The 24,437-nt window shown below is 41.7% G+C and overlaps 1 protein-coding gene across 5 annotated transcripts in view; it reads right to left on the minus strand.

Moving 5' to 3' along the window:
• Positions 1 to 24,437, minus strand: part of extl3 (exostosin like glycosyltransferase 3) — a 32,861-nt gene that overhangs the window by 2,578 nt on the left and 5,846 nt on the right. Inside the window, exons 2-7 of one of the 5 annotated variants that reach the window (XM_022235451.2) lie at positions 18,405 to 18,643; positions 6,776 to 9,809; positions 6,393 to 6,467; positions 5,747 to 5,874; positions 2,909 to 3,056; positions 574 to 702 (exon numbers count right to left, since the gene is read on the minus strand). In XM_022235451.2, the coding sequence (XP_022091143.1) occupies positions 574 to 702; positions 2,909 to 3,056; positions 5,747 to 5,874; positions 6,393 to 6,467; positions 6,776 to 8,914 (2,619 nt within the window). In that variant the 5' untranslated portion in view covers positions 8,915 to 9,809; positions 18,405 to 18,643. Of the gene's footprint in view, positions 1 to 573; positions 703 to 2,908; positions 3,057 to 5,746; positions 5,875 to 6,392; positions 6,468 to 6,775; positions 9,810 to 12,069; positions 12,431 to 15,649; positions 15,806 to 18,390; positions 18,644 to 24,437 lie in introns of those variants that run through there. The other 4 variants (XM_022235449.2, XM_022235452.2, XM_022235453.2 and 1 more) reach the window with 4 other exon arrangements.

Genomic DNA, 24,437 nt, shown 5'->3' on the forward strand with positions numbered 1-24,437 from the left:
CAAACAAATGTGGAACATACACTCATTGTAACTTTGGCAAATTTCCCCACGAATATTTTTGCATTGTCAATATTTGCAATTGGAACAAGGGCTGCCGTCTGCCACAGAATGTGAGAGCCAGCATCACATTCTGAGGGCAGATGGGATTCATTACTGTCCCCCGTGGAACAGACGGTTTGCATGGCTGCCATCTTGCAGGCCAGTGTGTTTGTCGAACAGATTATGCACAAAAGAGGTTTCCCCTATGGGAATGAAAGAACTGTCCTGCAAGATGACTACCACGCAAAGACTCAATGCCTACTGTTGAAACAGTCATGGGCTTCATCAGTTATACAAGAGTGCAACAAGAACATAATGACTTGTACTTGTGCATTATTGGTGTGTGTAACGACCCGGCTTGGGCAAATATGCTTGAGAGCGCATGCTTGAGAACTGCTTCGATGTGAATTGTAAGTGCACAGCCACTCTGTTACCAAATTTATATACAGTTAAAGACCAGTGTTCTTTTGTTAAACCAATCACAGTTCAGTATGCAACTTCCCCGGTACCCTGCCCGATGACCCAGCCCATTACCTTAATTGGAGGCTTCCTTGTGATGTGGGACACCAGGAAGTTCATAGCGATGTCCTCGCAGTTCATGTACTCATCAACTTTGTCACGGATAACCTGTGGCATGACGTAACTGTAGAGATAGGCGTAATACTGCAAAGCAACAGTAACAACAAAAGAGCTGGTTATAAAAGGAGCTCAAATCTAATGTCTACATGTAGAACCATGGGGCAAGGGGTCTTTAACCCCTTCGCTACAGAGGACTGCTACTACCGCACCATTGTGTGAGGATTAGTGCATACCCACACATACAGTCTATTCACCATGCAGCTGCTGGTTCAATGGGGCCTGCTGCTGGACAAAGCCCTCCATTTGGGGCGTACCACAGCCCAGCAGTTGCGGTCAAAATAATCTTGTCGTGAGGGGGTTAAAGATCAGTCACATTGGTAATTCACAGTTTCACTTGTTACGAAATTTAGTTAAGTTTAAAACAATCTGTTATATAAAAAACTAAGTAGTGTTAAATAAACACTACTATTGATATAAAAAGCAAGAGTTGAAATTCTTCTTCAAATCAAGCGAAATATAAACAGAAGTCTTCAGAAGCATCCAATAGAGGCCTGTTTTGATGACGTCACACTACAGCTTTGAACTTATAAGACTGTTTCACTATTCCAGGGTGAGCGCACTTACGTGCGTGAGTGCTGTGCTTTCTCCAACTTAACTGTACATCAAAAGAGGTTGGACAATGAGAGCGACTTGGAGTTGCTTTTACATTGTACATCTACAATGCTGATCAGGCAAATCAATGTGATGTCAACACTGGATCATATGATAAAGTTGAACTGTCTGAATTTGAACCGAAGTAAGGTCCTGATGAATTTCAGGCTGATGGCCGTGGCCAATATGCCGAGAATGACATCTACCTTAACTTACACCAGTTTCAGTCAGGCGTTCTAGGGTTGCACCAAACCAAATAGAAAGAAGAGCAACTCAGGTCGACCAATTAAATTTTGGTTTCAGACAGGCGAACTGTATACATAGAGTTACATTGGGTTCAGCCAATGAAAAGGCCAACGTCTGAACGAAGTTGCTCCGGTGTCGTTCCGAGCGCCTTCCAGTGTTGATCTTTCACCTGCTAGCACACCTCATCGCTCCTAACTGTTTCAGACGTCAAACTTATGCCGTACTTAATTCAAAATTTGCTTTTAATTTGGTTTGGTGCAACTCTAGAATGCCTGTCTGAAACAGGGGTTACTTTACCCGTCTTTTCTCTGGTTTTTGTCCTCTAAAGCCCCCTATCATGGCCACAAGGTCAAGATACTCTGGGGGAACGAGCTGTATTATGACATCATCAAATTGCATTATTTGTTTGCCGCCCTCATCAATGCAGTTTCTTTTACTATGAGCATTCTCGCGGTGGAAATGAACTCCCCAAATGACTTTTTTTTTTATAAATGCGAAGAGAAGCAGCAACATTAGTCATTATTATATGGGTAATAGTGACCAATTCCTTGTTTAATGACCTTTTTTGCATGAAAGCAATGCGACTGATTTTAATAGTCTGAGTTTTCTGTTGGACCCCCCAAAGATGCTTGGAACAGGATGTGAATCTGTGACCTCTCGAATGGCAAAGCATTGCATGAGCAACAGAGGCTCATGTGAACAGCCTTCATGCCTTTGCAGGCACAGGGGCTGGATAGCATGGAAGGCTGCAGCAGCAACACTCTGCTCCGCATGTCTAAGGTTTGAATCCAGTCCAGGTTGAATTTGAGGAGTCAAAATGAGGATTCCCTTGACTACAAAACTATTCACAGTGATGATCGTGCTGGAAATTGTATGAGAATACTTGTGCTGGAAATTGTATGAGAATACTTGTGCTTGAAATTGTATGAGAATACTTGTGGTAAATAAATGGGTTTTGAATTGTAATTAAGAAAAAAATTAATTTAATACACTATAACTGTTGAAAAAGTACCACTGCCAAGGTACAGTATGAGCTCTCCCCTGGTAATCTTGTACAAGATAACTTGTAGCTGGTGCAATGAGACGGTCAGCTTAATGCCACTGCTAAGGCATATGTACACTGTACGACTTATCTTGTAGTAAAGTACATGAGATAACTCGTGGCTGGCATAGTGGGTCAGTCAAATCCATGCCACTGCCAGCTAGAAGTAACCTGGAAGGTGTTACTTTTTTGTATTACAGTCAGAAAAGAATGTGTCATGGCCTAAAAGAACTGTGAAAATAACCTAAAGATATGCATGCACGCAAACGTTGCTTGGTAAAAAGGGTGCACTGCACATGCATTGTCAGCAGTCGTGTTGAAAAACGTCATTCCTGATTCTGAAAGGTCTACCTTGTGAAAGAAAGCTGCACCAGTTAGCACCATGGAGAGCTCGCATGAGTAGTTGGAGTTGTACAGGAAGCCATTATTGTGGTTGATGTCCCATGCATGGTAACGGCCAGGAAAACCCACAATCTGGTCTCTCTTTTCCCGCCAAACTCTGCAAAAAAATCAAACAGGATTGCTCAGAATGGTCACTGTCAGGAACCCAGTTGGCGCAAGGTGAGTAAGGTCGATGCAGTGGTACTCTCTGTTTGCCTTCTATCTCTGTAGACCCAGGTTCGAATCCCAACCCTTGCCCACGAGTAGATTGGGTTTTCCAGTCCCTGGAATATCCTGTGGATTTTTCTCCCATGGTTATATTATGCACATGTGGATCTCCCCCAACCTCTTAAAAGCCGGTTTACAATTGGCATGAAAATGAAAGGCACTGCGAAACTGTGGCATTAGATAAAAAACTAGCAAAATACATTTCAAATCAAGCGAAGTTTGGCATAAATGAGTCACCATGTCAAATTCGCTATGTTTTCATGTACGCCCGAAGTATGTCTTTTCTTTGCAGTTTTCATCAGTCTTCTGTCCTCTAGTGTCATCAGAGCATTTGAGTAATCATGTTTCACTATTACTGAAATAATGGTATAAATTGAGACCCTTCTTAAGCTGTGTTCACACTGGACTTCTTTTCCATAAGGGTTTACTGAGCTGATGGCCAAATAAAAAAAAGGTCAAATGCGACCACTGTCCACACTTGGACTTTCAACACAGGAAAATTTTACTGAGACTGTGGGAAAAGTAACCGAGCTGGCAATGCTATGACTTATGAGGGCGCTTTGCATGACCTTTCTGCATTTCTTTTTGCCCTTAGACACATTACCTTCCTCATTATCATCTGGAAACGGTGCACTCTTAACACCTGTTAATCTATCAACGGTGTCAACAATTTCTGCCATGATTGCGACCACAAGAGGAAAATATTTACAGGAAAAACATTCACCATATGCCATACCGCTGTGAAACATGCAAAGCGCATGCATAGTTTCCCTGTATGTAGCATGCCGTTGTTCTCAAGCCAGACGTACGCTCGACTAGGCCACTTTTTTCCTCATGCTTTTACCGACTCACACTGTCGGCACTACACTTTCCTTTTCCGGAAAAGTGTCTCGGTAAGTTTTCCTGGGCAGAAGTTGGCCGGTAGAAGTGACAGCGCAACTCAGTAAAAGTAAACATGATGAAAACTTCCTGGGATGTCCACACTGGACTTAACATGGGAAGAGTAACGTTTGTCTCAGTAAGTTTGACCCAAAAAAGTCCAGTGTGAACACGGCTTTAGCTGTATGTACAATGTACAAGTATTTGGTCACAAGCCAAAAAGCTCTCCTTTATTCTCGTTTGCGCTTACACAGAAAGTGGTACCATGCTAGAAGTCAATGAAAGAGAAAGTCAGTGAATGAACAACAAAGGTGATGACTGATGAAATGTCTTATCTGGTTTCCCTAAAGAAAGTCTTAAAAACTTCCTGCCGGGGCAGTTATCAATGTTGATGATGCTGGGCCGGGATATTTATCTTTTTGTCTGTTTTCAAAATTCTTTAAAAATTCCTATCTTCATTTATTGGACACTTATAAACACGTGAAGGACTGTCTGGTGGCCCCTCTAGCCTGACAGACAAAATCTATTGACGCCTGAGTATTTCAGCGAGGCCTGCAGCCTTGTAACAAGAACAATGAACAAAAGTTATATAACTTTCTTTTGTTCACGAACCTGGCTCAGTGTGCTGCTGACCTCTTTTCAATAGGGGCCAGATTAGCATGCAGCGGTGCTGTGTGGCTCATTGCTGTGGTGGTGGAGCTCTTTTGTTCCCGGTGGTAATCTGCTCACTCTAAATGCACCAAACCGGGGTATACCGTTTCAAAACAAGGCTGGATTATCTCCACTTTTGAGAGTGAAAAAATGTTGGTAATGCCCAGCAGCCTTGTCTTTTGTTCCAAGTCCGGTCTTTTGTTACAAGGCCCTGTTCCCTTTGTCTGAGTTCGGAGACCCCGGCCATGCATATAAAGCACACGTGTCTAGATCTGGAATCCCCGGCAGGGAGTGGTTAATGGCATTTCTTTCACATGTTTGTTAATCAAACCACAAAGACCATTCTGAGATCGTCCTTATGACGTATTTGGTAGTTTGTGCATTGTACTATACACACAAACAACATGTGAAAGAAATGCTGACAGACTGCACCAGAGTTGTAATGACTCAAGTTAATGACTCAACTCGGTCTGACTTGAGTCACACTTTTTGGCGACTCACCTCAACTCCTGACAGGTAAGTGACTCAAGTCTCTGCAACCAAATGACTCCACTCAAATCTCTCATGGGGACTTGACTCGAGTACAAGCTTACAAGACTTGAGTCTCAAAATAATTAAAAGCAAAAATTTTACTTGGCTAGATACCTGTCACCATGATTTATTTTCAGTATGTCTAAATAAAAATAAATATACCCAAAAATAGACTTACCAGTATATGTACATGTAGTTGTGTTTTTGCTGTATCTTGTTCAAAAATTTGTGCTTGGTGCATGTACCTAACTTGAGTCAACTTAACTACATGATGACTCAACTCGATTTCTTGACCTAATGACTCAACTCGACTGGAGTCACAATGTTAAAATGACTTGAGCTGACTTGAGTCACCAAATTTAGTGACTTTTTACAACACTGAACTTTACTGACTACAACTGTAGGCTCGTGCCTGAAATGCATTTACAGCAACTTCGGATTCACTTTGATACTGTTAGCTGGCTCATGTTTCCCAGAAAAAAAAAAGAAAACGGAAAGATTGACATTTTGAAATCTAACCTGAAACCAAAGAGAATCTCATCATGCCGGAGGTGTGCATCGTCGTCCAGAGAGAGAATGGCCTCTGTCTCAATCTCTTCGTAGGGAAGGAAACGGTTGTTGAGGCTATTTTTCTTCGTTCGGACAACCTTTTTTGAGATAGTCAAAAATATAAACCTCAGTTTTAGCAACTATTGATCCTTTTTTAGAGGGTATCTAAGAAAGTGCCTCAGCTCTTTTCATAATTAAGGCCTTCTCCCGTCAAAACTGGGTGGGAGTTTATGGTCTGGGTGGGAGGTGATCACAGTTCCCTGTCAGTTATTCATTTTCGGCATTAACAATTGAGATAACAAGGTAGGTTGGAAACCAGTGGAACACTGACGTCCATATGTCCATCAGGCAAAAAAGAGTTGTAATGGCATTATTTGTCAGGTTGGACACTATGGCACCCACATCCAATGGTGATTCATGCCTGGCCATTCTCTGTCCAGGAACCAGTTCTGACCACAAGGGCCATCTAAAGGCAGAGAAATAAACAGATTGAATTGTCATCAAAGCTCATTGCACTTTCTTATGTATGCCAAGTGCCCTCAAGAGTTGAGAAAGGGTACAATCATTGCCCAAGCTTCAGCTTTTAGAGATCAACATCATCATCATAATCCCCTACCTTAATAGGGACATGAATCTCTGGCCAGATGATGTCTGCTGCTGCCGGCTTGGGAGAGTTCCACACCACTATAACCTAGATGAAAGACAAGACAAACACCAATAGTTTTCCTCTTTTTACATGTCTTATACACAAATGAATTCAAATTTCATATGAATGTGGTACCACAGCACTAATCTCTTAATCTGTACCAGGATGTACATGTAAGTAAATTGTCCAAAGGTAGCAGAAAATCTGACTTTTTAAACAAATACACACATGCTAAATCCTGCATCTGCAATTTCAACAGTCTGTGACCCTGCAACTACATGTACATGGAAACTTACATCTTTGGATATGAAAATATCAAATGATTGCCAGCTCAGGGGATGTGATGTTATTACCTTATTTAGATACGGCAATCCCATGAGCCTCTCCAGTGATGTCATCAGCAGGGCATCCCTCTCATAGGTCAGAATGATGATGGTGAACTGCTCACTGGGGATGTTGCCCCCAAGCGACTCCTGGAATTCTTTTCCTGTGCCCCCCGACCCCTTCCCAATAGGCCTGAAGCCTAGCCCCGACCCCAGGAACTTGGCATCCGAGGGAAGCACAGGGTCAAAGGGCGTGTGGGGGAAGAGGCGGAAGGGCCCCGGTGCCGAGTTCCATGTGATGTCGCGGTCAACTGTGCTGTAGGTGAAGTTGCGCAGGTATGCCAGAGAAGGGAAGGGGATCTCAGGTGGAGGGAAGTAATCATCCGATTCGGGCATCATGCCCTGCACCTGCTTCTGCTTTGGTGGGGCACCCCCGGGGAAGAGGCTAACAGCCTGCTCGCCACGCATGATGCTGGCAGGGATGTTCAGCCTCGTTCTCAGGGTGGCCAGGACCGTGTCTAAGACGGCCCGGGTGGAGCTCAGGTATGTTGTCCAGATGAACCACCCTTGCCTGCGCAGCTGCAGAATGTCATTGTCCTGAATAGTCTTCAAATAAAAATATAGCTCAGACGCTCGCGCCTTTGGTAAGATGATGGCAGCCTTCCTCCACTGAAGAAACTCCCCAAATGGGAGCTGCACATGCTCCCCAAAGATTACAGGAATTGCTCCGTGTTTTAAAGCCTCATACAGTCTCACCTGTATCATAGTTGAAGACACTATGTGTTCATCTGGGCCAATAATTAATGCATACGTTGACTGTTTCAAAATATCTAGTCTATCTTTAGTCCTACAAACCCACCAGTCTGATAAATCGATGCTGGCAGGGTCTGCGCTCAGCGGTGGGCACTTAAAATCAAAATAAAAATTATCCCCCTGTAGGGATTTCAATTTATGGAGTTCCTCTTGGATAAAATCACTCACAGAGTTGACTCTGGTTCTGTTGGAGTCTTTCAAACGTCGACTCATCATGACGTTTTCGATGTCAGCATGTCCGTGACTGGACTGTTTACTGGCGTACGGGGACAAGATTCCCTGGAAAGACAGCAGGTATTTTCTCTTAGCGGGAAGTAATGGTGGCGTCTCTTTCCAGCTAAATGATGTTTCTTTTCCCAGAAGCATTGGCACAACAATGTCAAAGCCTGGTCTGAACTGTGCCGCGTCGAAGTTTGCCTGCACCACCATCGCGCGGTCTGTGTTCATGCCGTACAGCACGTTCCTGGCTGAGGTGTTCCGGGCAAGGTTCAGTAAAACGTGATTCCGGCCATCCCCCTTCCACAATGGGAGCTTCCGGAGGCTAGTCTCTAGCTCCAGGCTGCTGGCACTCTGCCAGTGGTCGGCCGTGTCCCCGATCAGGACCAGGTAGATGCAGGCAATGTTGGGGTCAAATGTCACATGGGGGTTGGTGGTCATGGCGCTGGCCACACTGGTCTGGACAAACACGTCCAGTGGTTGCTTCGAGAGTGTGACATCCTCCATGGCATAGATGTAGACTGGGAAGTGTGATGTAAGTGAGCAGCGAGAGTAATCAAAGCAGTTATGCTGCCGGCACTGGGCGCTGGCTTGGGGCGGCTCCACATCTCCACTGTCCTCCAGTTGGGGTAGTATTTGCTTCGGGGCTCCAATGTGGAGCATGGAGCGCTGGATCACCTCCTCATAGTTCTTGCGCTTCTGGACGATCTCAAAGTTGACCTTGTCCAGGGCAGCCTGCGACTCTTCGGTCTCCTTCTGCTTCTGGGCTATGAGGGTGGTGTACTGGTCAATCTGGTTCTGCATGTCCTTACGCTTGGCCTCCAGGTCTCGCAGTTCCTGCTGGACCGAGCCGCGGATGCGGTACAGCTCTTCCAGCCGGGCCTTGACCTCCTGGGGCTTTAGGGCCCGCAGGCCCTCAAGGGAGAGCTGCTGGGGCTGACTGCGGCTTCCTCGGGCTCCAGCTGGCAGCTCGGCATTGCTAAGGTAGTAGTGTGTGACAAGTGGGATGAGGACCAAGACCGCAATTAGCAGGACGATCAGTTGCATCAGGATGCCATTGCGCTGCAGCCAGCGGATGAACGCCATCCGCACCGACTGGCCCGTGCCCCCGTTGTATCCCTTCCGGAACTGGTAGTCCATCACTGGTTACCACATTGCTTACAACGCTCAGGCTCCAACATTATTGTACATCATCTTAAATGAAATCCTTGAACTGGAACTGGCCGTGTTGATAAAGAAAACAGACTTTCTTTACCCATTTTCATTTTGACTGCTTCAATTTAATTTACATGAACTAGCAGGTGCAACATTTTCCATCAACAGAAACTCTGAATTGATTTGTCAATTCCTCAGATCAGACCAAAATTTCTAGTACATGTAATGCCACAGTTGACAATTTTGACCCTCTCATCACTCTATTCTGCAGCTCCATGCCTCAAAATATCCCAAGCAGATTTCTAAGCTCAGAAGAAACCTTGCGGCTGATGCAACAAAAGTCTTTTTCACATGAAATGAGACACCAGTCTGTAGGCTGGACAAATTTACTGCATGCTCTGCAGACAAATGTCAACAAAGCTGTGGCAATGCTTTCAGTCAACCAAACACCTCATTCTCTGCAACCTTAACGCAAGAAGCTAGTCAGACCAGCAGCCACAGCCAGTATAATTTGTTATTTCTGTTTACATTTGAGATGATTGATTGACGTATGTGGGGGGAACATGAGCAAATAAACAGAAAGTGCATCAAACTTTAGCCGGGAGGAGCCTGAGTGTAAAGATCAAAACTGCAACAATTTGTTGTTGGTCTGGCCCGCGCGTGTGGAAAATCTCATCCTCGACATTCCTCAAGACTTGGGGAAAATCAATCTGCTCTGGTTGGGCTCATTTAGAATTCTCCACAGGTCTTGATGCCTGAATCCTGTGATGAATCACTCTATAAATTTCAGCGTCTGGTGTGATGCTGAAGGGCATTGCCAATTCCTTACAAGAGCAGAGTCACAGGTACTGGTGTAGTGCATGTCTTTCACTCCAAAGGCCTGTAAAAAACCACAGAAAATGTAAATCCATTATTTCAACTGCAGCAGCATCTCCAAGAATTTCTGAAAAATGTGAAGTCTTAACACTGTACTAATGAAAATTCTAAAATTTGGTTGGGGAAAGTGTTCACTGAAGGCTGTCACATTTCAGCAGTGAAAGCCTGATTTAAAAAGAAAACCAAAGTTAAAAAATTAATACATTTCTAAGAAATTCCTGGAAACTTTCTCAAGTTGCTGGTCACCACAGTCGCCAAATATTTAATATTTACAAACTTTGGTTTAATTGTGAGCAGCCAGCAAGAATAAAAATTATATATTTTTCAGCACTGCATAAAAAAGTAGGTGGTTCGAAAATGTCTAGCTGAAACTTTGGCTTGTATCTTGTACTAAGAATTTGCCAGCTGCAACCCTGAAAAAAGTGGTTTCCTTTTGACAAAGGGTCCCTCTTGTATGATGTACATGTATTTGCCTTCTGGCTACAAAATGCAACCAGCCCCATTGCTTTTCAGCTATGAAGCAAGTTCCTGGTCGGAAGCGTCTACTGGTAGTTCTTAATGCCTCCACCACCTTCACGGAGGTTACTAGTACACAAACTCGCTTTGTGACACTCTGCATTTTCCCTGAAATTATAGCAATGATGAGTAGCCTGAGACCCCAGGCTGGCATTATTGATGAAACATTTGTAGGGGTCGAAACAGTACTCAAAATACCCTTTGCCAATGTAGCTGAGACCAAAACATGACTAGACACTGACCCATCACAAGTAACAGGAGGCACAGTGAGGAAGGTGTACTGTATGCATGCTTTTCATTTGAAGAGCTTGAGAGTTGAATTCAGACTAGAGGTCTTGTGTGGATCTTGACAAATTACAACACTGACCTTTGCGAATAGCAAAACAACCTTCCTGAAATCTATGCACAACTTTTCAATTAACATGTACAGTACATGTAGTTACTTGCTAAAAGAAACACAATAGTTTCCATGAATGAAAAATCCTCCAAAATATTTCCTGGATTACCTAATTACCATATTCTCTAACAACATAAGTCAAGTTTTTTTAACAGTAATCATGGTTTGATGGATAATAAAATGTACAGGAAATGAGTAGCAAGTAAATAAAACTTCCATTACAAATCATCAAAACTGTACCACAGTATACATGTACCAACGCAGCTGCTACATGGTAGCGGATCAGTAGAATATTTCACAGGTTGGAGGTTAGGACCCAATCTGATTCAAATTTTCTTCATCTGGAAAAAATATGTTTCTCTCCTGAGCTTTATACAGGTACATGTGCTTGCCCACTTGAGTTTTTGCACTGGTAACAAATTAGTTCTTCAAAACTGAAATGCTGTCACGTGTGCGTGGTGCATGTATATGTACATTTAGGCCCACAATCCTGTGGTGTCGACATCTGGTTTTTCAAATCTTGGATTTGTTTTCCAAGGCTTAGTCTCATTCACATACCGGTAATTTATTTCTGAAAAGTCCAGTCATTCCTCAGTCGACAGGTAAAGGTACATGTACAGTGTGTGTACTAGTACGGACCCTGCTGTGCTTGGTTCGTGTACGGGTACGGTACTACAATTTTCTTCCCAGCTGAACTCTCTTGATATTTTTTGCTGGAAGCATTCCTGAATCTTCCAAAATCCTGCAATGGCATACCGGTGCTGTTATTAATTGGAACTTTCAAGGGCCTTCAAGCCTTCTGTATGTACACTGTACATGTACGTGTACCAGAGCATACATTGTACATGAATGAGTATGTGAATGTCAAGTACTGTACATGTGTCTTCCTCTCCAAAAGACCTACCCAAAGCTTTCTGGTATATAAATGTACCGGACCGTACTGGTACATTCTAGGGATTGAGAACTGGAATGGACTATGTAATGACCAATTTACACTTGACTCATGTTCAGTCTTCTTTTTGCCATTTCCAAATGTGTTTCAGGACAAATTTGGTTTTCAAGCTACTGTGAATTTAATTCATGAGAAGAATTTACATGTACATGCTTTTGCAAAAGAGGTAACAATTGATGACCTACATGTACATGTACACGTACATGTACATACATGTACATGTACAGTAATCAGTATACCAGCCACATGTACATGTACAGGTTGTACTTACACATGTACATGTACATGTGTGTATTGGCATACTGTCTAAGCAGGAAAATACCAACAAGCCAATTGTTCTTGCAACAGATCATAAAATGGGATAACTGAGTCTAAATATAATTTAAGTACTTAACTTACCCCCATAACATCACAAACATCCTGTGCAAACCAACTTCACAGCTCAGAACATTTGGCAAATTCATGTAGCAAAAGGCCTACAGTGAGATGTACTGGTAGACAGAGTCGTTTCACCCATCAGTTTGTGACCACAATCAAAACCAGACTCTCATCCAAATCTCCACTCCTGCCAAACACTCCCATCTTTTGGACTCCTTCCTAAGTGCATCCATTTGTTAAATAAACACACCTCCCCTTCTTTTCCTGTTCATTTCGGCAGGTTCCGCAGTGATACCAAACAGCCAGCAGACCGGTGCCTGACCCTGGATCAGGAAACAGACCCTCCATGTACCGTAGCCAACTGACTACATACAAGTACATGTACTGGTACATGTTTGTACGATCTACATGGATGTCCAAACCCATTAAAAAAGACATGCATGCCCCTTAGCAACTACTTGTATACACGCATCAATCAGGCACTTCGATAAAGCTTTTGACAACACTCTAATAAAGGGTGAACCACATACATGTACATGTACAAGTACATGTACATGGGCACCAAACTTACCCCCAGAACTGTGGTATCCAATGTCCTCCCAAGCCGGGACGGATGTCAGACTCCACATGTTCTGTAGGTACATGTACATGTACACCAAACAGCACTTTGACCGAAAATATTTTTTTCTCCAGTTCTTGGAATTCTTGGAAGCTCTCTGTAAATACATACATGTACATATACTCAGCATTTTCCATTTTGAGTTTGATTCGACTTTTCTTTAGACGAGAGGCTCAAATTGTTTCACAAATTCTACCAATGTGCTTTTTATCTCTTTTCTTTTCATGAAGTCTAGTTAAGTACATACTGGTAAATGTGTATTTTGATGATCAGCCATGTACATGTACACATACCTGTACAGTATACACTGTGCATGTACTGTACGTGTATCTTACATGTACAGCAAGAGCCATGGAGGAAGGGTAACTCAGTAGGCCTACTGTACTGTACAATCCATCACTCTGCTTAGATTGTGTAGATTTCTACATTATCAGGTATTTTTCCCCCAAAAGTGTGCCAAACTCAAAGAACAAATTGTTAATACTTGATAAACTGTCAAATTTGAAACAATGAAATAAGTTAGTTCTTTTACCATACAACAGTACGAGCAAAACTTTTGTTTCATGGCACAAACGGATGATAAACGAAACGAAAGTGTGAGATTTTTTGCAAAGCCTCCAATGCCCTACTTGCATTAGGAGTAACTGCAGGTTATGTTGCTAACGCAAAGAGCCCCAGTGGCCTGTTCTGATAACCTGTGGCTCATAAACACGACATGTATGTACATGTACAATGTTCCTTATTTGCTGGTTTCGCTTCCGGCCTTGCAATCCCAACAATTTCCTGGCAAGATTCTTGTGGTCTCCAACCCACAACTCATAAACATACCCTGGTTTAATTAAACTGTAAAAACTCAGCCAGTCTATGGACACACAGGCAATGGGCAATCCAACCAGCAGTGTTTATGATGACACCAGCCAGAGGATAAAACTTTCCATGGGCCACATGTTGGAAAGGACAGGCCGAATGAGTCAGCAGCCCTGAAACGTACCAGTAGCACACGATGCCCAGAGTTTCATCTACCGGTACATTGTACGGTAGGATTACATATGGTCCATGTACATGTACAATTTTGTACATACAGTACAAGTACCGGTATCTGCAATTCTGCCCCTCCCTGGAAAATGGTTTAAAACTGCCCATTCGCTTCCAGCAAAATTGCTGAATCTGATTTCCCTTGGTGAGACATCTGTGGCTATAAATTTCCCTGGCATGTACCAATAATATTTTTGGCAGGAAATTTAACTGCTAAGGAAAAAAATGCACATGTATGCAAAACAGGGAGGTTTGTTTAATTTACCCAGTATACAGGCAAAACTGCCTGTCAAAGCAAAATTGTTTCTGCATCTCGTTAGAAATGGTGGGCAGGTGGCTTAATGAGACACTGATACTGTGCCAAAAATGTGTAGCCTGTTGCATGTGTAGGGAAAAAGCAAACGCAAACAAACATGAAAATGTCATTTCATTTCAGCCAAATGAACCGACTTTTTTCTAATGCGTTGTTCGTTATTTTATTTAATTTGGTTTTGTAATAAATGTTCATGTACTCATAAGATACCGGTAAGTCTTCTGAGATTTTTACAAAAAAATGGTTGTGACAAACGTTAAATAGAGGACAGACATTTGCAATTCCTAAAATCAAATTTCAGTTTTGTCATCTGATATGACAAAACTAATATGATGTTAACTATTATTGTAAAAACGTTTCTCAGGAAGATACATGTACATGTACAGTACATGTACCGGTACATGTATATGTTTGTGTTCAGGTTATCTGCTCAAGGAATGGCAAAATCATCCTGTTTCATGTTTGTCACTCTGTGGACAGACACCGTGATGTACGTTATTCCTTAAATAGCTCTCCTTAAATTCCAGTTTAAGATAACTTTAAAGAATAAAAAGCCATAGAGTTTGACACATTTCTCAAATGTTATACCTGTAGTACCCATGTTTTAACAGATAAATTGCTTTTCTCTGTAAGAGTGGTATTTTAGATTACCTGAAAAACATGAGTTGACAGTTACATGTACATGTATGTGCATGTCCCACTGGAACCCCTGATAAAAGCTGGACATTTTCATCAAGATCCTGATTATTTTAACAAAGAACAACCAAATCCTATTAAACTGTGTAAACTGTAGACCGTATATCTCCATAATTATACAAATATCAGTAAAATTGTTGAAGTTCATTACACTTGACTCTCAACACTGTTAAAGAAAGAGATGATTTTGGTTATGTGCAAATGTCCATAATTGAGAACTCTCAATGGACCATTTATTAAGTACAGTATACCAGTTGCTACGGTGGACAGACCCAGTACCTCAAACATAATGAACCATTTATCAAGTACCAGTTGCCACCGTATTTTTGCTGTTTTCCAGGCATGCGTGCGAGGATTCCTGCCCAATTCACATACCGTACATCTACATGTACTGGTACATGTATGTAAACAGGCTGCCTGTTCTTTATTCGTGAAATATTTTCATGGAAACAGAATTCCAGTATGTCCAACATACCAGTAGGCCTATGGTACAATGAATATCTACCTCAGAAAGTTAAACATGTTAAACCCCCCATAGTGTTTAAATGGTAAAATGAACAAACTTCCCAAATTAACACTATTTATCTGGTGTTCGTATTCTGTATTCCGGTTTTCCTCACTGCTGATGCACATGTACCAGTGTCTTCCATCGTTGTAATGCATTGATACCGTATTTCTGATGTGACGGGGCCGGATGTGCTACTGGTATGTCAACTGTTGATTTTTTTTAGGGTGAAACCCTTAATCCCTTGAGTTACAAAAGAGATCTTTCACATGATACTAACACAAACTTTGCACACTACAAATGTACACATGTGTACACTTGTGCCTGGCACCGTGACACTTTCTTGATTGTTTTTACGCTGATCAAGTCTTTAAGTCAAAATAAATAAACATGCGAAGCTGTAACATACGTGTGAGCATCAAGTTTGACTCACCCAGAGCTGTGGACGTGCTAGAAATAATAGTGGATGACCATCCACCTACATGTACCAGGTACAAGTACATGTACTGACAGCAATTTGTACCATGATCACTGTGTGTTGCAAGCAATACTGTGCCAACCGCTCAGCCCTAATACCACCAGATGTGGTCAGAAAACTGCCTGGCTGTTCACAATATCTAATTAGTTCCCCTCTTATGCCGGCCAATAATGATTGGCTTTGTGATGTGTCACACCCCTGTGGGCACACACTGTGGCCCAGTGTCAACACACATGGCTGGTTTTTCATTACACATTATTAACGTCTGCTGGTATATGCTGCATGTGTGTGAAGACATGAATATTTGATTCATGCATGTGACAGGACAGTTCACTGTGCTGTAGATGGATCCAAGCTCTGTATGTAACACACATGCAGGACATCACATAAAAGCACGACATGCAATGCACATGTATAGTATGTATTTCACTGGGTTATTGTATGGAAGAGTGAATGTACCGGGGGTGCATGCATCCCTGTACAGTGCATTTCAAAATTACATGTACTAGTAAAATCCGTTTTAAACAGATAGTGTGTAAGCACAGTTTCTTATTTCCGTTTACCGGTAGTTACCTTTACTGTGTCAACTAATTAATATGACAATACATGTACATGTATAATCAAAGTATCAAATTATGAAAGCGGAAAACCTCAATTTTCCTGTCCCGGTGTGACTGAGAGATTGCATATCCAAACTGATCATTAACTGAAATTTAGAATTTACTGACCTGATATAGTTTTAAAGTGGCAATTATGAAGCTACATGTATAAATTGTAAGTATATTTGCAATGTTGGTTTTTAAATGAAAAACTTTCTAAAAATGTACCAAAACCAAAATGATTTCTCACAGAAATCATACTGGATGCACATGTACGTACACTGTACAGTGTACATGAAGGTGAACAGACAGATGTTAATCATACAATGTCTGCTTCAAGTTCAAAAGCTTTCCTGTAACTTGCAGTTTAAGATGTACAAAATGTACATACAGTGCACACATACATGTACACCGTATGTATTTATTAGGTACATGTACATGTATGTGCGCCCAGCGCCCATTCTTGACAACTCTTTCCTGACTTTCTGAACAAAATTCAGAGACATCAACTTATTCATCCAACAGCCCAAGGCTGGCAAATTATGCACGTGTGCAAAGGGAGCCTGTCCTCTTTAACACAAGTACTTGATGGCCTAGTGGCCCAGCTATAGTGCCACTTCTCTACTTGTGAAAGGAAATGTCTTAATACCCACAGGAGATTTACACCAGATCTTTACCAATGAGGGAAAACCAAGGGACAAAATTTCAGGGGAACGTTTCTCACATGGGATTCCAATAAAGATCTTGTGTTTCGCCAAAGTCATTAAGGAAACTGAAGGACTGCTTTCATTTTTCTCTGGACAGTCATGGACATGAATGTCTATCTCGTCATCTGCATGATCTTCCAAATTCAAAGCCAAAAAAAATGCAGACATGACACTTGGCACTCACACACGTTAACAATGTGTGTGACATGGAACTGGTTCCAGTTACATAAAAATCCACTTTGCCACAGGACCTGAAATGTTTAACGCTTGAACAAAATTACGTTACCTGAACATGTACCAGTACATGTTCTCAATACCCTCAGGTTTTCATAAATATCAAGTTGTCACAATTTCCTACAGAGACAGGCCACAACCTCTCCCCGAAGGAAAGACTGACTTGATATCCTACACTGCAGGAACACCTGATGTCCTCAAGGTGTCCGAAATCAAACCATTTGCTGATGCTCCTTAACAATGCTGCCTTCCTCACAATCTGAATTACATGAACCTCACTCTCAAGTACTGGTACATGTACATGTGTATATGGAAGGGATCTTTGCTAACAAAATGCAGATTTTTGCTGCGACTGGGCCAAGTACTGGTACATGTACTCATTTCCTATGGGTCAAGTACCCCGGTTCCTCCAAGGCTGTGATTGCTGTCAGAAGTTTAAGCCTGAGACTATGGGTACAGCCAAATACAAATTACTTGGTCGTTGCTTTAACACTCAACGGGAACTGGCTGCAGAAACTGCCATACTGTAGACTTGTCTGCATTTTCAAGCAGCAGCCAAACAAATTTGGACCCAGACAACATGTACCGGTATTTCAACCATTTTACCACCACGTGATTTGTTTTCTCTTACTTCACAGCTGCATTACGCTTTTTACATGGTCTTAGATAATGAAACAGAAGAACATCTGTACATGTCCGTGCATCATTTTCAGAGGAAAATTGGATATCCAAATAATGCACAGTGTAATGTACATATCGCAGCTCTGTTACACATGGAATCCAGCAACTACTCTTGAACACATGGATATTTGAATACGTAAATCGACCGCTGTAGCTTACAATATACCGGTACATGTACCTGTACATGCAGGCTAGTGCTGCACACGGGTCTATGGTACATGTAGGAGCTGCAGCCACTCCCCATAGGGTCGTGTGTGATAATTCAAGCCGCAGTCAAGAAATTCAAACACAGCTTCAGCCTTATTTCTCAGGCTCCTCATATGCATGTACATGTACAGTGTACATACACGTATACATGTACATGTACATGTACGAGCACCTGTACCGGTATCTACTGAGAGATGTACGGTACTGAGGCTGTGTCCAGATTACATGTACATGTACCTAGAATCCAGGGTCTAAAAAGACAAGGTACCCGAATGCTTGCACCTGACTTGAGTTGAACGACACTGAAGTTGGCCAGCTAGAATCCTCCCATCTGCTCGATTATTCACTGGCCCGGGGAATCCAAGTGCATGGTACTGGCAGTCACGCTGACCTACATGTACATGTACGCTGCTCGTCTAGGCACTTTGCTGAAGAGAATTGTTCAATGAGCATCAACATGTACCAGTAGTGTTCTCCTCGCTTTACAGTTCAAGACCACATGTGCATATCTCATCTGTTGGCTGGAGACATCAGGAAATCAGTAAAAATAAGGCCGTACAAACACACGGTGAATTTTTGCTGTTTGCGTGACAAGGTTTTTCTACAGCCAAAATGCGCTGTCACAGCGTGCAAACATAAGAAGGCAACAAATAGGATAACATGGATACACGTGTTTAGCCTTTACAGAAAGCTGGCTGACAAAAACTGAAGAACTCAAGTACTGAAAAAAAAGAAACCCTCTACTCAAAAAAATGCATGCAGTAAACATGAGAAATCAAACAAATGCCACACGGTAGGAAACAGCATACCTGAGCAGAATGGGCCTGATATGCGTCTCCAAGTCAACTGTCTATGGCAAGCACATACAGTGTAGGAAAGTGACACATGCATAGCCTGTGGCTTCCATTAGTGCATGTGTTACATGTATTTGCAGCAGTAGCCACAACTTTTGGACATGACCATATTACAAGTACATGTACAATGCATGTACATGTACTTATACCAGAACAGCTTTTGGTGGTACTGGGACATGCAAATGTACACTTTAAATTTTAATTCTACAGTACAGTTGTTTCACTGACACAGCTTTCAGTGGTTTTGGATCGAGGGGAGTGTCAACTCCATGGTGAGCTATTCCATTTGTTCATGTTGCATGATTGTTACCAGGGGAAAAGGGCCTGGGTCGGCTTTTGCCCCATGCAGAAAAGGAGCGCCCTCGCAAGCTTCTCCTGCCCAGACCCACTATGGTGGCATCCTGCATGGTGCAACGAGCAGGCAGAGCTCAGAAAAAGGGTACAGTATATTTCATAGTGTGGACGCAAACAGTTTTTATGGCACCATTCAGCATAAGTGTGCCAGAAGTGTTACACGTATATGTATGTAAATGTATAACAGTACATGTACATGTATATCTGTGGTGATTCAACCCTCCAAATTGGTTGACAGGTGGATTCATTACACCTGATAAATTGATTAGGCTGATTAATCAGTATCCTAGCCCTGTTGACACACTGATTGGATGACTGATAGGGGCACAGGTGTACACAAATCCTTGACAAAGACCAGAACAGGAACCATTTAATTGCTTGGGGAATCAGGACTGATCAGTACAAATGCTGGGCCCATAAATTTGATAACAAAACCGAGAAATAGTCAATAGGTTTTCAGTCACTTGAGCTCTGTAAATTTATACCTCCCCTGCAAACTGGTTTTTTTTTTGTTAGAGGTGGGTCAGAGGACAGTTGATCACACCACAAACGCCTACTGGTAGCCCCTCAACCATGTCAACAAAATCTTCTTCCAAAAGTAAGGAAAGACGGGAAGTCACATGTACGGTACACGTAGTACATACCGATGCACGTATTCTGGAATTAGTGCCAAAACAGGAAGACATATATACGCTAGGAAAACATACCGGTACATGTACACTGCATTTGCACAATGTATGACACAATAAACATTCTCACTGAGCAAGTGTTCCAGACCATGTGCAAAAGTGCATATTTTCTGTTTGTGCTTGAAGAACTGTTACTTACCGGTACTTGTGCCGGTACCTGTACAGTATGATCATTTGAAATACATTTTATTCAAAATGGAATTACATTGTAACTGTGACATGGAAAACTCAGTTCTAGTCTCATGTCATGGGGTGAGATTCCTGAGACTCTAAATTTGAATTCTCCTCATGTCACAAACCATGACCTACACATGCACTATACATGTACATGCACCACTTGCCACAACCCATAAAGCCTGGATTTGTCAAGATGTATGTACAGTAAAATGGACAGGTCTGTCAAAGTCAATGAAGAAAATCTCACTTTGAGAAATGATACAAGTACATGTACATGTTGGCCATGGTATTGCAGGATACTGTACGTACATGTACATTGTTGACAACGTTCGCCTACCACTTCCCTGACATTCTGGAATGTAATTTAGTAAGCTGTATCTTACATCCCTGAATACACTAGAACTATCTCTCACTTGAATACTGACTATAAGTTGTGAGTTACTGTACACATTATATTGTACATACACTGTATGTACTGTACATTCACTACTACTGGTATACTGCTAGGACAGCAGAATTCAGTCTTCATGGTCTTGGCCACTGCAACAAACCCTTATTTGGCTGCTGGTGGATGTTTGTGAGAAACAATAACAGGTGTTTACTATTATCTGCTTGGGAACACACTGGTGAAGGTCTCAATACCAGCACAGTGCAATGAACCAATACATGTACAGTACATGTGTATGAACATGTACACAATGTACCAGTACATGTAGGTCTGGTACTGGTACTTGGGTTTTGTCACATTTTATCTGTTAATTTGGCCAGCCAGGAATTGGAAATGGACTGAGACAAAGACAGCCACGTGCACCTGGTGCAATACACCTACCTGTATATCAGCCTGTCGGCCTACCGGTACATGTACAACTTACAAAAAACCATGTAAATTTGTACCAGTTCATATACATACATGTACATGTACATGTAAGTAAACCTCCATATACATGTATACTGGTAAGCTGCCTTGACCCCATGCCTTGAGCACTCCCCAAACAGTTCTTCATCACTGGTCAATGCTGTCAGTGGCTGTGTGGACCTTGTGCATGTACATGTACATATGTATGTACATGTACATGTATGTATGTACATGTACAATGTACATATGTATGTACATGTACATGTACATATGTATGTGCATGTACATGTACATATGTATGTGCATGTACATGTACATATGTATGTACATATGTACGTGCATGTACATGTACATATGTATGTACATATGTATGTACATGTACATGAAACTGGAATAAGACCAGAGAGTGATAATGCTGTGTCAGAAGTGACAGGCCTCTTAATTAATACAGTAGTTGTTGTTTTTGAGTGCAAATGGGAATAATTTTGTACGAACACCAAGTACTGTACTGATTCATTCTTACTACAGCTTGCATGCCTATTCACAAACTACATGAATCTGTGGATGTTGAAACTCTCACAGAATTTTATAACCATTGGGAATACACTGTCAGTACATGTCCACATATGCAAATGTCTGGTCTCTTTTATGGTGCCATACTCATTTCTGTAAACGCTGTATTAATGCAAACAGAATCTGCACATTCTGCCATTTTACTTCTTCCAAACAACCCAACACCCAAAAACCTTGTTCAGGATGTTGCTGACAACTACAGCAAATTAAATCTGGCGCGGTGGACGGATGAAACATTAAACCATTGTACATGTACTGACATACATGTATGTACATGTATATACATGTACCTATGGTACAATACACATGTATGAACATGTCTTATCGGTGTGTAACAATACTAAATTCCACTATGAATTTTCCATGATCCATGACGAGAAATGTGTTAATGGTAAACCTGTACATACATGTACATGTACGGTACTACAGTGCATATCTTTTTTGGGAAAGGCTGGTTTCAGATCTACTGTACATAGTTTCTGACTCATCGGTATTTACAAAACAAAATTCTTACTGCAATGTCGCCACTGGACGACTGCGCATTGAATTGATAAGATCTGCAATACAAGAGCTCTTAAATCTAATTTTTGAATACAACGTGCAGACAAGTGCCTCTGAAAAGTTAGAAGTCTTACATGTAACTGCTGCAGAATCCAATTTGGCTTATCAATCCTTGACATTTTCCTGAGGACCCAAATTAGTGAGAGGTTGCAAGAAGCATAATTTAATAACAAGTTTTGACAAGATGGCGCGAATCAGAGGAAATGAGATACATGAAAGACTGTGGATCAGAAAACAGTATTACCGTTATTAAAAGAAAAGTCTGCCAAGGTCACATGAGCCATGCTAGCATGCTCACTCTGACTTTCCATGAAAGATGCCAACGAGACTGCAGTTGTATACATGTATCCAAGGTCATTTATCCGCATATACTACACGTGTAGATATTTGAACAGGGTTTGAAATTTATAAAAAAATTTAACCCTAACCCACCCAATCCATCAAAATCCACTAGGTTATGGAGGATTTTGCAGAAGGGCATGGATGCTCCACTGTTATGCTATATGGGACTTGACAACTCCTGAAAGTCAGAGGCGATGACTGCAGAAACAACTTAGCATATCACTACATGTACATAGGGTTCTGTGGAAGAAGGAATTGCTGGTACATGTAGATGTAAGAAAACCTGACAGGGACGTGAACACTCCTACCCGGTATGATAGGAAAAGTGTAGACTTACGGTTCCGACTCCAGAAGAAGAAACTTCTTGAAAGTCTAAATTTGTGCAAAGAGGGTAAACAGTGGTTTCCTGTACTGGAGGAGTTTGGAGGATTACATGTACATGTAGGTTCCAAGCAAAACCGACTGGGGAATTGTGGTTAATACACTTCACAAATACATGTACGGGTACATGTACATGTAAGGTGCAATCTGTGTTCCCGTTAATGTGCAATGGTGTGCAACATGAAAGGCACAGGTGCACGGCTATTACAAGCAGAGTAAGAGTGAGAGTCACGTAGGGAGTTCTAAAAAGTGATGGCATGGGCAGAGCCAATTACAAAATTACCGACATGTGTTTGATGCACTGCTTCAAAAATGAAACATTTTATCTATTTGCAGAAATCCTGACACTACCAATTATTAATATTCATGAATATCACTTCTTATGTACATGTACCGTACTTCCTCGCCTTTGTCGGGTAGTGGAAGTCAACTGAAAAAATGGCAGAACAAACCTGTATAAAACAATCTGCTTTCACAGGAAAACAAAGGAGAAACTGTGTGGAGAATCTCTTGCATTTCTAATGTTTTGTTACATGTACTTAAGCTTCAAATGAGCTATTCCATAAACCATACACTGTATGTACATTACGGTACATGTACTCTCTCAGCATTTGAAATCCATCCAGCATTTCAGAGAACATTTACAATTGTATTGCAGAAAGTGTCACCAAGCCTCTTACATGTAAAATGTACATCACATGGGGCTTGATCATGTTGATACCCCTCCCAAACATGCTCTGTACAAAGAATGTGCCACTGGTTTTTAGTACACTGGAAGATTTCGGACTAACTCTAAGGTTCCAACATGTACCGGATACAAGTGGTAAAATGCCTTGGCAGTTGTAATTTTGTTTCATTTTTCATGATGGCTGAAAAATCTTTGCCCATCAGAAAAACCTGCACATTAACACACTAGACTCCACAAAATTTCTGTATATGTACATGTATGATACCCAGTACACGTACAGTGTACAGGTACATGTACATGTACTAACATACCGGTACAGTGTAATGTACATGTACATGTACAAGTACCGTATGTTACATGTCTGTGTACAGTACATGTACATTGTACATGTATAACCTGCATCATGTACACATTTGTACCGAAAAAAAAATCACAAAGTTCACATTCGGTCTCTCCCTAGCAGTATTTTCACATACAACTGTAACCCTGCATAATGTGCATACATATGTACTGGTACATGTAATGTGTAATGCATGTGTCAGGAGTAAGATAATTAGTCTGAGCCATACTCTAAACATATGGACCTAGGACCATGAATCATTGATGGGGCTGGTGACAGAAAATAACAGCATCTTTCATTAATGGTTTAATGTATTTTTCTACGAGCCCTTACTGTATCTCTCCCTGTCGGTGTACATGTACATGTATTTGATATTAGCATGCTGGGCATCATAAACCACATGCTGGCGTTTCAAATTACGGCTCCCTTGCTCTGTGTATCGATGTATTGTACATGTACGGTATTTCATTAGTGCTTTTTCTCTTGGGAAGGCTTTGAGC

Source organism: Acanthaster planci, linkage group LG02 (assembly GCF_054643075.1).
Source record: "Acanthaster planci isolate LZ-2023a linkage group LG02, COTS_SCS, whole genome shotgun sequence".
Taxonomy (NCBI): Eukaryota; Metazoa; Echinodermata; class Asteroidea; order Valvatida; family Acanthasteridae; genus Acanthaster; species Acanthaster planci.